This window comes from Laetiporus sulphureus (assembly GCF_001632365.1).
Source record: "Laetiporus sulphureus 93-53 unplaced genomic scaffold LAESUscaffold_56, whole genome shotgun sequence".
Taxonomy (NCBI): domain Eukaryota; kingdom Fungi; phylum Basidiomycota; class Agaricomycetes; order Polyporales; family Laetiporaceae; genus Laetiporus; species Laetiporus sulphureus.
The window spans coordinates 102,067-117,316 of NW_024468565.1; the positions used below are offsets into that span (position 1 = coordinate 102,067).

Genomic DNA, 15,250 nt, shown 5'->3' on the forward strand with positions numbered 1-15,250 from the left:
TATGCAAGCATATGCCTACAAGAAGGCAGCAATGTTTGAAATGCTTATGCTGAAGCCAGAACAGCAAGACAAGAGGTACTGAACAAGTCAGATTGGAATATATGCTGTGACTGACTTAAGCCAATTTTGTAGTGACTGTAACATACAATAGCTTGAGCATCCCGTTTATCATCTGTCTCTGCTGTAATGACAATTCAATGATCTCTACAATAGTAAGGCATGGCTATGTAACCTTTCTGCTTGAAGAAGCTAGCTCTTTGTCTGAAATGTATCTGTGGGGATTAGAATGAGAATACTTGCAGTAGAGCACAATGGCGAGCACGCAGGCGGACGAGCACAACGACGACACGCTGCTGGTATATCCTGCGTTCCGATCCATCTATCAGACAACAATGAACCAAAAATGAAAACCGCGCACCGTCTGATCTTCTTCTCCAACGAATCACACACACGGTCACTCGACATATCAGCATCTTGCAGCTACATCACACCACACACCATCAGAACGCACTGTCACTCAAAGCATTCTACAAGCGCTCACCGTATTCCTCGCATTCTGTGTCTGCTTCCTTTGCACCCACAAACTGCTTGAAATATCCATCCCCTGCTCCTGTGTCTCCAACACAATGCTGCGGCTCTCCTGCAGTCGCCTTGAGCTGTCCTCTAACAATGTCGTCCCCGCCAGCAAGCGCGTTCGGTCGCTCCTCGGGCCGTACGGGTCGCCCGAAAGCGGCGCGTCCATGTCCATCTTGCCGCGCCCCCTCACCCCCCCTCCTCGGCCGCCACCGAGAAGGTCCGCGCGCGACGTCTGCGCATGCAGGCCTTTCGCGAGCTTCTTGTTCCGTTGTAGCTCCGCTGTGGAGGCCTTGATGCGTGCTTAATAGGACGGCCTGATGGACTGCGGGATGCCTTGGATCTCTATCTCCATTTGCGGGACCTGGGTTAAGGACGTCCATGGATTGAGCTCAAGTCAGCACACTTGCACAGAAAAAGTACCATCCCATCCGCCTCATCCAGCTCCATATTTATCCGCCGCAGAGCGGCCTTGCGCTCCTCTACATCATATTGCCATGTCACAGTCAGCGGCGTAGCAACACCGTGCCCTACAACACTTATTCAGCTGCTCGCATCTCGCATCTCCCTCGATCTTATCCCGAATGTTCGATAGAATCTGTTGAAATCCTGCTCTCGTACGAGTCGAACAATGACAATGCAGTGTCCATGATAGACCAGCGGATCGGATGAATAGACGCCGCCGCTGCCCCGTCCTCAGGCACAGTCGATGTGTTTGATATGGCGGCACCGTGGAGTTTCATTTATCAGCAGCAACAAATTGCATACCCTTGCCTTTCACGGCCAACTCGTACTGCACCGCAAGTTTGTATATCTCGCACATGCTGCGAGGATATGAAGGAGAGAACGAGCTGCCGAGCCTCCTCCGTCGGGTCAGAGCAGCGCAAGTGTTCCGTATACTTGTGTGCAAGCCATACAGCACTGAGACATGCCCAGCAGGCCTTCGTTCTGCATCTGGTCTGGAGGGGTGATACTGAACATTGAATCGTCATGAACTAGTGGCTGTCATTATAAGATTTATGGAATGGAGCGACCCGCTACGCTCAGTCAGAGCTGTACAGTGACGCGATGCGCGCTGCCGTGATCATGAGACACGTGCAAGAGCCGGATTTCAGTAAAAGACCACTGCAAGCGACACAATATACATTACTCACCGAATGCGTGCCCGTGGCTGCCCGGAATGTGTGCCCCTGCGACGATCGACAATAAGATTCGCTCGGGGTGAGCGAGTGAGGATCAATCAGCATGTACGCTATGGAGGGCGAGGGCGATTAAGAGTAATTACGTGTGCATGCAAACGGGACGTGAATTCCGGGCAGGGTATAGACACCATCTATTACGACATTCCGGTGAACAGCAGAAGATACAAATAAATAAATTAGGAACTCTGGACACACACGTGAATATGTTGTGTCGCCTTTGGATTATCTGTTGAGGTCCCTGCCAATCCGCTACCGGGTATTAAACGGAAGCATCAATGACAGCCGATTATATGGTTGAAAACAGAGTCACCCACGAGCAGCTGCGAGGTCGTCGAGGTGCGCCAAAGTTAAGTTAAATGTGTTCTTCGCAAAGTCGATGGTGATCGCGTCATTAGACAACCAGACTTCGCCGATATAAGTGATCACATTCTGTATGTCCGCGGAGCAGTTGGGGGGCATGTGCTGGCGAATTACATCATGATATCCGCAATACTTTCTGCAAAGACAGTGATGGTGTTCAAGGCACTCGAAAAGAGAAGTCTTAGCCACTCACACAATGCTCTTGATGACGTCGGACGATTACCACGCACGATAAAACACTCCAGGTTTGCCACCATACGGATTTATTCGTGAGTGACGATACAGCAGCAATGCGGCAGGACGTACTTGACCATTGTAAAGCTGGTCAATGCACCCGCATCGCTGCCTCCGACGAGAAACCATGCTTGATCCGCAGTGCCTTGGTCTCCGGACTTGGTCTCCACCGTACATCTAGACGGTGACTTGAGCTCTGCATAGCCGCCCTACAGCGTTCATCGTTATCACGCTATATCACCATCCGACCAGACATAAAGATCCGACCAGCCCTGTGATCATGACAGACCTATGTATCTATGCATCTAAATCAAGACATGTAAGGAGCAACACCAGGTTGATATTGCTCACAAGTAATTTTCCTGCACTCTCGGATTCCATGCCTCAAAGTGAGGCATGTATTCGAGAATACCAGTCAACCTTGCTCTCTCTGCCCATATATCCAGTTCTTCAGGCTCTTGAAGTACGGTGCTGATGCGAGGACAATGATTGGACCCTCTGAGAAGCATTGATGTCACGGTGGTACGAAAGATAGTTCCGGCAAGTACTAGCACACTGCTCATCACCGAGGAACAATCTAATCTTATCTCCAGACTCCAAACAAGGCAGGCACGTGGCTGCGGCCACCGCACGTGGCAGTTGCGATATTGGGCAGTAATCCGGGGGCAGGGTAATATTACTCTCCTCCATCGCGTGCACCGTCAGGCTTCCAGCGGACAATTATCTCAAAAATAGCAGAGTCAGCCCGTCTATGATGATGATTCCTCTCGAATCTTTTTTCCGCGTCCAAGAGACTTGATACTCGACGTGACTTCAGTTGGAATTAGATATATTTCTCGTCAAACGAAGCGGGAGACGCATTGTCATGGCCACACGCTTTCCTCATACTTCTTATGACCTCTCGGACACTTTTATTTTTTCAGCCTATTGCTTCGACACACTTCCGCCATCTGATCCCTTCTCAGATCGCACCAAAACGATGTATTGGAACAGCTCATGAGGTTGAGAGCACGAACATCAGTCATGCCAGGTCTATTGCGGAAGCACCAACCAAGGCTAAGTGGCACGATGCTGGGCACGACGTTGAGAAGGGAGGAACTCAGGCAATGGGAATGACCTGGACTCTTTAACGGAGAGCAAAGGTGTGTTCTTATCCTCAGATCCTAGCTAAAGCTTCTCTCCGGTCGCGCAACGCGTTATGGGCCACAGTTTTCGCAGCATCCAGCACCTTTTCGGATGCTAGCTGATAGTTTACACCTTTCCAGTAGTGTCCTCGCTACACTCAATCCACTGCTCGACATATGTGTCACATCCGGTGTCGCTTTCTATGGTTGTATGCAGTATTGTATAACGCATGCCATCAAAGTCGCTCACTATAGATGACAGAATTTGCAGCACACGTCCTTCCACCTAGGTGTTCCATCCTTGGATTGAGTGCATCATCATGCGCATTAATCAGCTGTGTACATGAGGGGGTGCTGATCATTTCACAGGCAAATTAGCTCCAATCTCATCGCATCTGTTCAAGCTCATTCTGCCTCTTGGCCACTTACGAGCAGAAATCAATTCAACAAGCCAGAATCCAGATTGTACTGTTCCTATAAAGCCACTCCCACCGACCGTATTCCTCCTATATCCCTCACAGCCGCTCTCGCATGTCGCGCGGCTCATACTCGCCTCCCTCGCTCCAGCCAGGCCCTCGGTGTCGTTCCGGAGCAGGACGCCCAACGGCAGCACGTTCTCGTGGGCAGGCTCGACCGACGTTGGCCACTTCATCCGCGATGCTGCGCGAGCGAGCGAGTTTAGGATCTGCATCGGCGAGGACGCAACGGGTGCCGCGCCCGACGGCCAGCACGTGCAGGCAAGAATCAGCGTTGAGGTACCGTCGTTCGAAAGCCGGACGCGCTTTCTGTGCCGCCTGCCAGTGGTGGTTCAGGAGGAGCTCAGCAAGATGGAGGCGCTTAAGCATCAATGCGATATTGAGGCGCACCGGGAGAATGGCGATGGTTGGTCTTGGCGCGCTCGTCGTATACTGGAGCACCGTCGCGCGGCTGACGTTCTGGGATCTCGGACGGTATGGGACATGTGGGCATCGGAATTTCTTGTGTGCTCACATCTCTAGCTGGGGACGTTATGGAGCCCATCACATACCTTTTCGGACTCTCAATGGTGATCATTGGGTACCTCTCGTGAGCATCTGGCTACGTGGCTTCCACACCCGCTGACGCCGCACAGGTTCCTCTGCCAGGGACGAGAGGTGTCCTACTCATCGGTGCTGCGGCGGAGCGTGTCCGCGTGACGCGAGACGTTGTATGGGGCACGCGGGTTCGACATCGAGCGTTGGCTCGAGCTCGTGAGCGAGGGCAAGGCGCTGCGCAAGGAAATTGACAAGATCGCGGAGGACTACGACGAGCGGCTCCATCAAGAGAAGCAGGAGGAGGCCTCGCACACGCAAGAACAGACAAGGCCCGAGGAGGCGGATAGCTTGGCACACGAGTTCCAGAGCGAGGCTGACAGGGACACGGAGGCAAAAGCTGATGGCGAGAGGAAGCTGTGATGTGCTGTCGTGAGCGCATGAACTGTCGATACGTAAGCACGTTAACGGACTTCATAGTGGGGTCTTCGCAAAAACGAAGCGCCTATTTGTGGTATGTAGGTTGCATGGCATGTGTATAGCATGGGTGCGGCTGCCTTGGGCGAGTCCAGCCCATCTCTCGCTTTCGCTCTGAATTCATGCTGCACGGAGTGCTGACGTCCTTGCGGCGACTCGAGGAAGCGTGGGTGAGGAAGCCTTTTGCAGCTGAGACGGTGCTCCTCAGGACCCTCTCTGTGATATTCAACACAATAGCGGGCTTTGATGCTTGATGCAAAAAACGAGTGCAAAAGTCAGGTATCATGACAATGTCATTTCCGATTCATGGGTCCCAACAAGGTCAGAAACAAACGAGTCACTCAACCCGCCCTCGATGTCCATCAAAGCGCTCCTCCATGCCAGGCTACCGCCTGTCACGCGAGCATTTAACCAGATCCAATCCGGTCTCCCAACTAGTTCGTAGTAGCAGTCGTGACTCCGTCGTTGCGAAACCGACCTCGCTGCTGCCCGAATTGTATACGAAGTGGAATCCCTCGAGGAAGTCATGCCGTCGATGAACTCGAATCCCGTCTCGGCATCGTCGCCTAGGTCGCTGATGACAAGGTAAATCGAGTCGGCATCGCCGCCGATGTACGTGTTTAGCTAATCGGTGAAGAATTAAGAAATCCATCAAAGACCTTGGTCATCACCACTCACTGAACGGGGCCAGGTTTGGGCGTTGGCTGTGAGCTCGAATGATGTCTGACGACACGATGTCAATATAAATTGCTCAAGACTCTGGGAAGGGACGAAACATACCCCACCAATGGTGAAGTAGACATTATCGAGCTCGCTGGGGTGATCTTGAGGAGACCAGTGTTATCATCTTACGTCGCTCCGGTATAGCGGACATATTTCTTATAAGCCGCTCAGCACTCGAGGTAAGCTGGCTATCCGGAACAAAGCAATGAAAGACGACTAACAGCTCGGTATGTAGATGAGAGTAGTTCCTGTGTCAGCATTGCCGAATTCAGAGTACATGAGAGTCTCTGAGCCATAAGAGATGGTTTGGTTGATGCCAATAGAGTAGCTAGCAGGATACGTCGACGTTATCGGCCTGATGTAGAGTAATGCCCTTCAGCCACTCCTCAGGCGCTCTCTCATATACAGGATGCACGTGTAGGTCATGTCGCCTGTGCAGTTGCTCGTATTGACACTCCGGAACGTAATCTCTCCGTTAGCATCTTACATTGACGTGGTAGGCTCGAAGGAGATGCCGATTTCTTCCTCGCAGATGAGGCCTTGTTTGTAGGCATTCTGTGTGACAGTAGCAATGCACTCGTCCTCGTTACTCAGAATCCCTAAATCAGAGGTGAACGGCTGCACTGACACCCGCACCGTGGCACGTACCGCATGTGAGATCCTCGGGACCGAGACTATGTAAAATAAGCATCAGAATATCACATATCAGTTGACGTCTACATACCCCAAGATGCCATTGACACCAGACAAGCCCTCACTCACAGTTGGGACCCAATGGACTGATTCGTGACGGCATATCCAAAAGCAAGCCTGACCGTGTCCAGGTGCTCATTATTTATTGACAAGATCAGCTAGCAACAAATTGATTAGAAAAAATACACATACCAGAGAAGCTTCCCAAACCATAGGTGACCGAAACAGTCTCACCAGTGGCTTGAGATGAACTGGTGGCCACATAAGCCTGGTCAGCGCCAATCCAAGTGTTGGAACTACAGGTATCAACGATAAGGGTGTCTGGCAACGTATGTTGGTTGCTAGACAATATTATGTACGAGAATGTTCACAATACGTGGCAGGGTCGTTGACACCGATCTACGAGCACAACACTGTGAGTCGTAGATTGTAACATGGCGCAGACGACATACCGTCGCTCACAGTGTATTCGACTGCTCCATTCGTGGCCGAGACGTCGAATAGTGTCTGTGACGCAGTCATCACTGCATGACAGGACATCCCGCACCTGCATTTCAGATAAGCGGTTCTCGCCTTAGCTAGTTGCTTCAGCATAACACCGCCAGTGAGGTTAAACTTCCTGGTAAATGGTATCGAGATGGGAGACTTGTCCCGGCGGGCAGGATTAGCCGCCACCTCCAGGACACCGAGTAGAATTAGAGAGAAGCGAGCGAGCATGATAGACGGGCACCGGTATTACACTTGGGTGGTAAGAGCCATGGAGCAGACCCAAGCGTTATATAGCTCCGTCGTGTGTGCGACGACTTCGTGTTCGGTGAAATAAACGATATAGCAGAGAAGCCGAGTGCTGTAACAGCTCGGAAGCAGCGTGCCAAGTACCAGTGGCAGATATGCGGAGTTGATCCAGCTCAATCAGTTCTTATCTATTGTCGCCCTGAGAAAGATAAGGTCTCAACAGATAGAAGGGGTGGGGAAATGAACCACGCAAGATGTTGCAAGGAGCAGACGTCATGGTCTGACTCGGAGGGCGATGACACACGTCATTTCCCCATGAACATAACACGTCCAGAGTATCAGCAGGCCTCCTAATATTGCACAGTGCATATGATTTCAATTTTAGGTCGATTCGAATCACGACTCACTCACCACAAAAAAAAACTCGACGACGCAAGTTAAGTCTGGTCTTGTGAAATCCTTGTGGAATAGTGAGATTTCTGATTCATTGAGTGAGAGACGATGGGATCTGATTGATAGCTTTCGATTTTCGCGTCCGAGCCTCGTGCGGTGCAAAACCCTGCTTCTCAGCACAGGCGAGATCACCCCGAAATCGCACTTGAGCTCGAGTGTACTGCGATTCGTTCCTGTACGAGGCTTTGGAGGGCGTAGCTGCCACAACATAACCAATAAGTGCAATGTACAATTCTGAAGCTGCGTTAACCAGCGCAGAGGCAGAAGAGACGGTAAAGGAGCATAACGCTCTCAGCTCTGAAATGAAAACTATCAATCTACTCCCAGAGAGAACAATCACACGCCTGCATTAGAGATGCGCGATGCATGGATTGGGATGATAGACATTTATGGGATGTTGATCACTCACCGCCAAGGCGAGGCCTGAATGAGGTTGTGAAGCCACGCATGGCAATCCTTTTATATCACTCCCGAGACATGCATGCACAGCTGAGTAATGACAACTTGCACTTACTGCACATGGTCATGCATCTGATAACCTGAAGAATAAATTTTTGTTCCCGCAATGAACCGATTTACACTGGACAGATAAATGCAAAAGGTACGTACAGATCTAAAGACTGTCCCCGGGACAGTGTGCGCCATGCTATAAAATGAGGAAAGTGATGTATAAAATGTCCATCAGACGCGCGCGACAGCCAATACAAAGTGAATTGCATTTCCCTTTTGATTTCCCTCTCCCATTTCACGATGCAAGCTTCGCACAACCCCCCTCCACCCGATCTCCATTGCGTCCAAGCACTCATCCTATTCTCATCTCAGTTTGTGGTAGCATCTGTATAGTCGGTTGTCGCAAAACTGACTGTCTGCTTCCCGAGTTGTACACGAAGTAGAACCGCTCAAGGAAGGCCATGCCATAGATGAGGTCGAGCCGCTTTTTCGGCATCATCGCCCATGTCGTTGATGACGACATAGATTGAGCTGGCAGAATCGCCATCAATGTAGGTGTTAAGCTACATGATCGTTAGGACGATACAAGGCAGAGTAATGAGTGCATGCTTACAGAGCGAGGCCAGATCTGAGCGTTCACCGTGAATTCAAAAGACGTCTGCGGACGAGACGCACGTCAGCTCTCATCGAGGTCATAGAGCAAAAAAAATACCTCGCCATAACAAGGTATACACTGTCAAAGCTCTCATAGTCAGACGAGCTGATCTTCAACAGACCGATATTGTCGTCGTAAGTAGCGCCGTTGTAGTCGACATACTTGTTGTAGGCAACTGGAAAGCGATTGCATCAGCCGACCTTAAATGATGCCGCTGGGACGTATAGATGCTATACGTACAGCTCGGGAGATGGATCAGGGTAGTGCCAATGTCAGCGATTCCAGCAACGGAGGACATGATTGACTCGGTTCCGTACTGGATCGACTGTTCAATGCCGACGTACTTGCTGGCCGGAGAGCTTGAAGTGACGTCTCTATAATGGATGCGGTTCGCTTCAGGCTCAACAGGTCCTATCATCGTTCAGCTACGAACATGTATGTAATGTCTCCGACTCTTCAGTGTACAGACTCGAGTCAACGCCACCAAAGGTAATGACTCCCTTGGTATCCGAGTCGGAGGTGGTAGGTTCAAAGGAGACGCCGATCTCCTCGACGTCAATGAGATCCTGCGAGTACGCATTTTGAGTGACAGTTGCAATGCATTCATTTTCATCGCTCAAGGTACCTAGATCCAACATCAGCTGCAGAAAAACTATCAGTCTTAAAAACGCATACCGTAGGTGAGGTCTTCAGGACCAAGACTACATTGCACACATGAACTTTCATGCCCACTAGAAATTCAGGATACCTACAACACCAGAGAATCCCTCAGCATATGATGCAACACTAATAGATTGCTGAGTAATAGCGTATCCGGACGCGAGGGTCACTGCATCAAGGTACTCCTCACCTATATAAAATCAGCTGTGTTATCCTCGCAAACAATTCGACGACTTACCATCAAAATAGCCGGAACCATACGTGACGGAGACACTTTCGCCGGTGTCTTGAGATGCTAGTCACTACATATGACTGACCCGCACCAACCCAAGTGTTGGAGCTACCAGTGTCAATGATCAAAGTATCTGATCACGTTTATTGTGAGGTTGTGTTCGTCAGATGGATAGTTGATCAAAATGCTCACAATCAGTCGCAGGATCCCCGACGCCAATCTGGGTCACAAGATGGTCAGCTATGTCACGAGGGTCCATGAACACCTTGACTACGTACGCTGGCAGTGTACTGCACGGTTCCGTTCGTGGCGTCGACATCGAACAGCGTGCTCACGGCAGTCTTGACGTCGCAAGCAGTTCCGCTACCGCACCCAGCCTTGAAATGTGCGATCCTTGCCCGGTCCATCTGCTTCAACGTGGCGCCTCCCGTGGCATTAAACTTCTTGGTGAACGGAATATTGATGGGCGACTTATCGCGACAGGCGGAGTGAGCCGTCGCCGCGACAGCAGCGAAGAACCCCAGAAAGAGCATGGTACGCGGAGGTTGATAGTGCGCTCAGGAGAAAAATCGTGCCCTTTTATACCTGGGGATGTATGAATATCTTCCTGACTAAGAGCATACGGTAACCGCGATAGCTGAATGACAAGAAACTCAGAAGACGCATGCAAACGGCCGTGCGCGCTGCTGCAGGCCGGTTAGCACCGCGCAATCGATTATGGCTTATCATAGTCGTTTAACGAGCGATAAGGCACATTACAGTGGAAGCGAGCGGTCGTTTGCACCTTGAAGACCGGATTCACGCAGTTCAATGACGCACATCCTCACATGTCCTTGGGCCGAGTATCAGTACCTGAGTGCCTTCAAGAGACTCCAAACAACGAATCGTCGAATTCAGCATTGAAATTCCACCGGTATAAATCGCATCATCATAAAGTCTTTTGTCAGACACTGCGTTCAATAGACTTTCATGATACGACATTCAGCTAGCCGGAACTCGATAATGACAGTAAAGCTAAAAGATAACGGTGTTATCTCACCTGAACTGCTATAAAGTTCGCTATTTTTACCTCCTCCATGCGTCCACGCGGTTTTCCCGGGCTTCGATTTTGGACATCAATTGAGGCCCATCAGTGCTCTTCACGTGTGCAATATAGCTTTTCGTCTCATGCGCAGGACACTGATCGCTCCGTGAGTCCTCGTAATCATGAACGTCATGACTTTCAATGCTCAGTCGCAAGGTTGGTCCAGATGATTCCAATATCTCCGGAACAATGAATATGACAGAGGCCGCCAATTGGATAATGTATGTGCACCGGAAGGCAGCCAAGAAGCGCCGTGGGGGGGGAGGGGGGATGGTGTGCCTGATCATCTGAAAAGAAGCATCAGCAATGCGAATGGTGACAGAAGACAGCTCCACAACGCCCGTTGTGGCGATATGGTACCAGTTCACAAAGGCAGGTTTGCTCCACGCGCATCGTTGCATATTTAGAATGTGTATCAGAGCGGATATAGATGTTTTTGTTGCGCATGCGCCTTGCTCACGGAGCAATCTTATGCAATCTTTCTAGATTTGAACGCGTAAGTGACGCGGATACTTGAATTCGGCGGACGGAACTCACAGATATACGGACAATTGCACGTGCACGTAGTCGCACATGGTAGGCCATTCACGCAAATATAGGTTGCCCTACGGATTGAAGACACGCGAGTCAATTGCAATGGTAATGTAGCTGCCGTAAGTCCTACGTCATTTGAGATTCCGAAGGATACCTTAACGACACCGTTTTAGCTGCGGTTCGTCGAGGGTATTAGCACCTGCATCCTGGCTTGGTGCACTTATTCGCAACGGGTGTCCTGTTATTTCATATGAAACCTCTGTATGCGAACCGAAGTGTGGCGGGACAGTCAGATCTCCTCTGCCCAACGTGAGTCGTCCTCGTCTAAGATCTTATCACCACCGCCGCCCTTCTGCACGCTCAGTATCAAATCATGTACTGTTTATATGACACCTTACCTGGAATATCACAGGCTTCCTGGATGAGCCCGTTGATGCATGGGGCAACCGCTGGATTTCTGCTCGCATATCCGCCATTTTGGCTTCCAGGGTGTCGCACTGTCTATAGGAGGGGCTCAGCAGGACGCGGTAGAATACGTAGGAAGACAGCGCACGCGTGGATTGCCTTTGTTTCCTCATTTCGCAGCTCGAGTTGCTGTCTCATCATGAGCTTCTTGCCCCTGGCCTAAACATAGCCGTGCCTTTCTCAATAGCGACGCATGAAAAATGAATCAAGGCCGCACCTGCACGGGTCGCATATCGTTCGCCGCCGCCATGACGTTCTGTGCGAGAATATTGATCCATTCTGTCTGCTGCTCCCATTCCGACGCGCCAGTCGAGGGTGCAGTCGGCGGTGGAGCGAGAAGGGCATCGAGCAAGTGAGAATATCTAACCAACATAGACCTCAGTATAAACCTCAATGCTGGTCTGCGGCCTGAGCCAGACGAGTGAGCAACACCGAAAGTCGTACATAATCAGATGGCTACGAACCGACACTGGGATCAGCTGGATATAGCTGGTGGCCTTCTAGCTCAGCCAATGATGTTAATCCCTCTTTGATCTGCGAGTCGTGCTCCCATGAATGCCGATGTGGCGTTTATGCAAGCCCGTCTCGATCACCGGCCAGTTTTCACCAAACACCGCATAATGCCCGTTCTCCACTATCCAGTCATCCCGAGGCTTCCCCAGCTGCGCAAACGGCCACTTTGGAACGACCACCAGATCTGAGAGCAACTCATAGTGGTTCACCGTGGAGAGGTCCGCGCCACCCGCACGTTCGCGAAGCTTCTCAAGGAGGTGGAAGTTGTCCGTCGTATATTCGTGTAGTGCAAGGGCGGCGAGGGAAACGGGTTGCAGATTTCAGCTCCTCCTCTTCCATTTTTCGTATCGGCTGCATCAGCCGTAGGAAGCTGGTGGACGGAACGAGTGGGCGTCACGAACAAGCAGCCTCGTCGACCATCAATGCCCTGGTTCAACGTTCAACAATGAACGCCGCCCACTAGACGCGGGGACAAGCGCCCATAATTCTGTAGGCGTCGAGTTTATGGTCAGCTTTGCGCGCGACTTCAACACTGTCGCCCAAGTCGCTTCGCTCGACGTCACGTACCTGGCATGTTTGAACTACCCACAAAACTAGAAGACCTTACTGATACATCTATTTTTGCCGATGATGAGAAGACGCAGCCGGCAGAGGGACGATATTTCAAACGTCGTTCGCCAGATCAATCCCGATTCGCTTCCGCGTTTGAGCAGTATCTACAATGTCCGTACAGTGAAGCAGGAGCCAACGCCCCCTCCTCCCTCAGAATATGATCAGTTGCGCACACAGCTGCGCCAGAAACCGTTTGAAGCGGATACGTGGCTGAGGCTTGTCGACATTGCCGAAGACTCGGGCAACATCGAGATGATCAAGGAAACCTACGAGGGATTACTTGAAGCCTATCCTAATACTGTTCGCCGCTACGTCTGCGTGATGAAGATCGGAACTCATCATTTATATGCAGTCTTCCGCGCAGATTGCGTATCTGAATCACTTCCTCGACAACCCTGAGACATTCGGATTTGCCGAAAGCCTGTTCAAGCGATTTTTAAGAACGTCGTCGTCAGTCGACTTGTGGAAGGTTTACCTCACATATGTCAGGTTAGTGACAGAGAGCGAAGGATGCGTCAAGCGCGTTCCTAACAAGTGCACAGGAGAGTGAATACAGGCCCGAATGCGCGCGATGTGGTGCGCAAGTCTTATGAATATGCATTGAACCATATCGGGCAGGACAAGGACAGTAGCGAGATATGGACGGAGTACATACAATTTCTCAGATCTGGCGAGGTATGTCTGTGACGGAATGGTTTGGACGAGCATCCTAAGCAGCCTCGTAGACGACTACCACCTGGGAAGAGCAGCAAAAATTGGACGCGATCCGCAAAGCCTATAGTCGTGCAGCTCAGGCACCGATGGAGAACACGAAGAAGCTCTGGAAAGAATATCAAGACTTTGAGAATTCTCTCAACAAGATCACGGTGTGCATCCAGGTAATCAAACAAAGATCCACCTACTGACTGCTCCACAGGCAAAGAAATTCCTCTCAAATCTCCAGCAGGGCCATATACAGGCGCGTACGGTGCTCAGCCAGTTGCAGGAGCACCTCACGATGCTCTTTTCTCCCCCGCCCCCATCGAGAACGGCACGACCGCCTATATGGCTGCCCCGTCAGCCGGAGTTTAACGCAAGAGACAAAACACTGGTTGGCCGCTGGCAGGCGTATCTTAAGTGGGAGGAGGGCAACCCGCTCGAGATCGAAGAAAAAGACAAGGCGACCCTTCATTCGCGCCTGAAAGCGGTGTACCGCAAAGCCATTGTGCGCATGCGATTCTTCTCGGAAATCTGGTGGGTATGCCGCGTGTCTGCAGTAGCTGGAAGCCTCACCCGTCGTGCAGGTACATGGCATATGTGTGGACAAATAGCATTGGCAAAACGGACGAGGCGCTCGCTATACTGAAGGCCGGAATTGATGCAAACCCGTCGAGGTATGATGTCAATTTTGGACACTTAAGCGCAGATTCTGAGACCTGCAGCTTTGTTCTGAACTTTGCCTACGCTGAGGCCCTCGAGATCAGACAAAACTACTCAGAGGTACACGCCACCTTCACCAAGTTCCTTGACGTCCTCCGCCAAGATCCGGAGGAGGTCGAGCGACGAGTCAGCGCAGAAAATTCATCGCCATCGACCGCACCCAATAGTCAGCGAGAGCCGCTCAATCCTCCGTCACAGTTCTCGCCATTCGTATCGCAGGTGTCGGAGGAGCGGCCGTCGAAGAACAAGGAGTTGCATGAGCGTCGGACGGACTACGGAATCGCGTGGATCATGTACATGAGGTTCGGAAGACGCGCAGAGGGACTGAAATCCTCGCGGGCGGTGTTTGGCAAGGCGAGACGGGATCGCTGGACGCCATGGGAGGTGTTTGAAGCTGCCGGTATGTGCGCTTTCTGTTTTGAACGAACTTGTCCCAGTCTCATGTTCGTATCGTCCGTGCAGCATTGATGGAGTACCATTGTACGAAAACGACAGATGTCGCCAGTCGCATCTTCGAGAAGGGAATGGGAATATTCGGCGACGAGGTCGAATTCGTCATCCATTACCTCGGCTTTCTGATCTCTCTCAACGATGAAAACAGTTAAGTCTTCCTTTCGGGGTCGCCTCAATAATGCACTCAGCCAACCATTAGATGCTCGCGCGCTATTTGAGCGTGTTGTCAGGACCTTACCGCCAGATCGCGCTCGTCCCTTATGGGAGCGATGGAGCCGGCACGTGCACCAGTTTGGTGACCTGGATGCATCTCGCAAACTAGAAGCGCGGATGGCAGAGGCATACCCGACGGGTAATATGCGCCCATGTTACTGGAATTGTAGTAGCTAACATTCTTTAGACCCGCCCATTAAATGCTTCGCAGAACGCTACAAGTATTTAGGGACAGATGCTATCGCTGTCCGGGATCTTGGTTTCACAGTCTCTCGACAAGGCAGCATGAACCATGGTTGTCCGGACGGCTCCACGCTAGGCCGCACGGATGCCCAATTATCGCTTATGTTCAACGCAAGCACGACGCAGGGTCCCG

At 51.2% G+C, this 15,250-nt stretch overlaps 5 protein-coding genes across 5 annotated transcripts in view; 2 read left to right on the forward strand and 3 right to left on the reverse strand.

Annotated features, from left to right (window-relative positions):
* Positions 1-281: 281 nt before the first annotated feature.
* Positions 282-1,396, reverse strand: LAESUDRAFT_763465 (uncharacterized protein; the record flags this gene model as incomplete). The annotated part of the gene is made up of 5 exons (XM_040913262.1): positions 282-363; positions 419-480; positions 542-865; positions 997-1,103; positions 1,342-1,396. 5 exons carry the CDS (start codon positions 1,394-1,396, stop codon positions 282-284), a joined length of 630 nt encoding a protein of 209 aa, XP_040759465.1.
* Positions 1,397-3,262: 1,866 nt separating this feature from the next.
* LAESUDRAFT_739039 (uncharacterized protein) lies at positions 3,263-4,926 on the forward strand (the record flags this gene model as incomplete). The annotated part of the gene is made up of 5 exons (XM_040910966.1): positions 3,263-3,451; positions 3,976-4,375; positions 4,492-4,558; positions 4,605-4,656; positions 4,708-4,926. 5 exons carry the CDS (start codon positions 3,263-3,265, stop codon positions 4,924-4,926), a joined length of 927 nt encoding a protein of 308 aa, XP_040759466.1.
* A 3,557-nt stretch (positions 4,927-8,483) lies between these two features.
* On the reverse strand, positions 8,484-10,114 carry LAESUDRAFT_730917 (acid protease; the record flags this gene model as incomplete). The annotated part of the gene is made up of 11 exons (XM_040909926.1): positions 8,484-8,597; positions 8,648-8,692; positions 8,758-8,864; positions 8,930-9,063; positions 9,143-9,314; positions 9,365-9,390; positions 9,422-9,539; positions 9,588-9,644; positions 9,667-9,714; positions 9,774-9,801; positions 9,860-10,114. 11 exons carry the CDS (start codon positions 10,112-10,114, stop codon positions 8,484-8,486), a joined length of 1,104 nt encoding a protein of 367 aa, XP_040759467.1.
* A 1,133-nt stretch (positions 10,115-11,247) lies between these two features.
* On the reverse strand, positions 11,248-12,425 carry LAESUDRAFT_730918 (uncharacterized protein; the record flags this gene model as incomplete). Its single annotated transcript, XM_040909927.1, is given in 8 exon segments — positions 11,248-11,266; positions 11,277-11,421; positions 11,489-11,548; positions 11,598-11,700; positions 11,753-11,823; positions 11,882-12,072; positions 12,129-12,198; positions 12,258-12,425. Coding segments are annotated over 6 exon segments (663 nt in total), but the record flags the coding sequence as incomplete, so codon positions are not given.
* A 382-nt stretch (positions 12,426-12,807) lies between these two features.
* Positions 12,808-15,250, forward strand: part of LAESUDRAFT_663370 (Suf-domain-containing protein) — a gene marked incomplete at both ends in the record, with an annotated part of 3,116 nt that continues 673 nt past the window's right edge. The window contains 10 exons of the mRNA XM_040905058.1: positions 12,808-13,089; positions 13,142-13,278; positions 13,332-13,464; positions 13,515-13,655; positions 13,706-14,022; positions 14,073-14,162; positions 14,211-14,608; positions 14,671-14,808; positions 14,861-15,013; positions 15,062-15,244. Of these exons, the coding sequence (XP_040759469.1) occupies positions 12,808-13,089; positions 13,142-13,278; positions 13,332-13,464; positions 13,515-13,655; positions 13,706-14,022; positions 14,073-14,162; positions 14,211-14,608; positions 14,671-14,808; positions 14,861-15,013; positions 15,062-15,244 (1,972 nt within the window). The remainder of the gene's footprint in view (positions 13,090-13,141; positions 13,279-13,331; positions 13,465-13,514; positions 13,656-13,705; positions 14,023-14,072; positions 14,163-14,210; positions 14,609-14,670; positions 14,809-14,860; positions 15,014-15,061; positions 15,245-15,250) is intronic.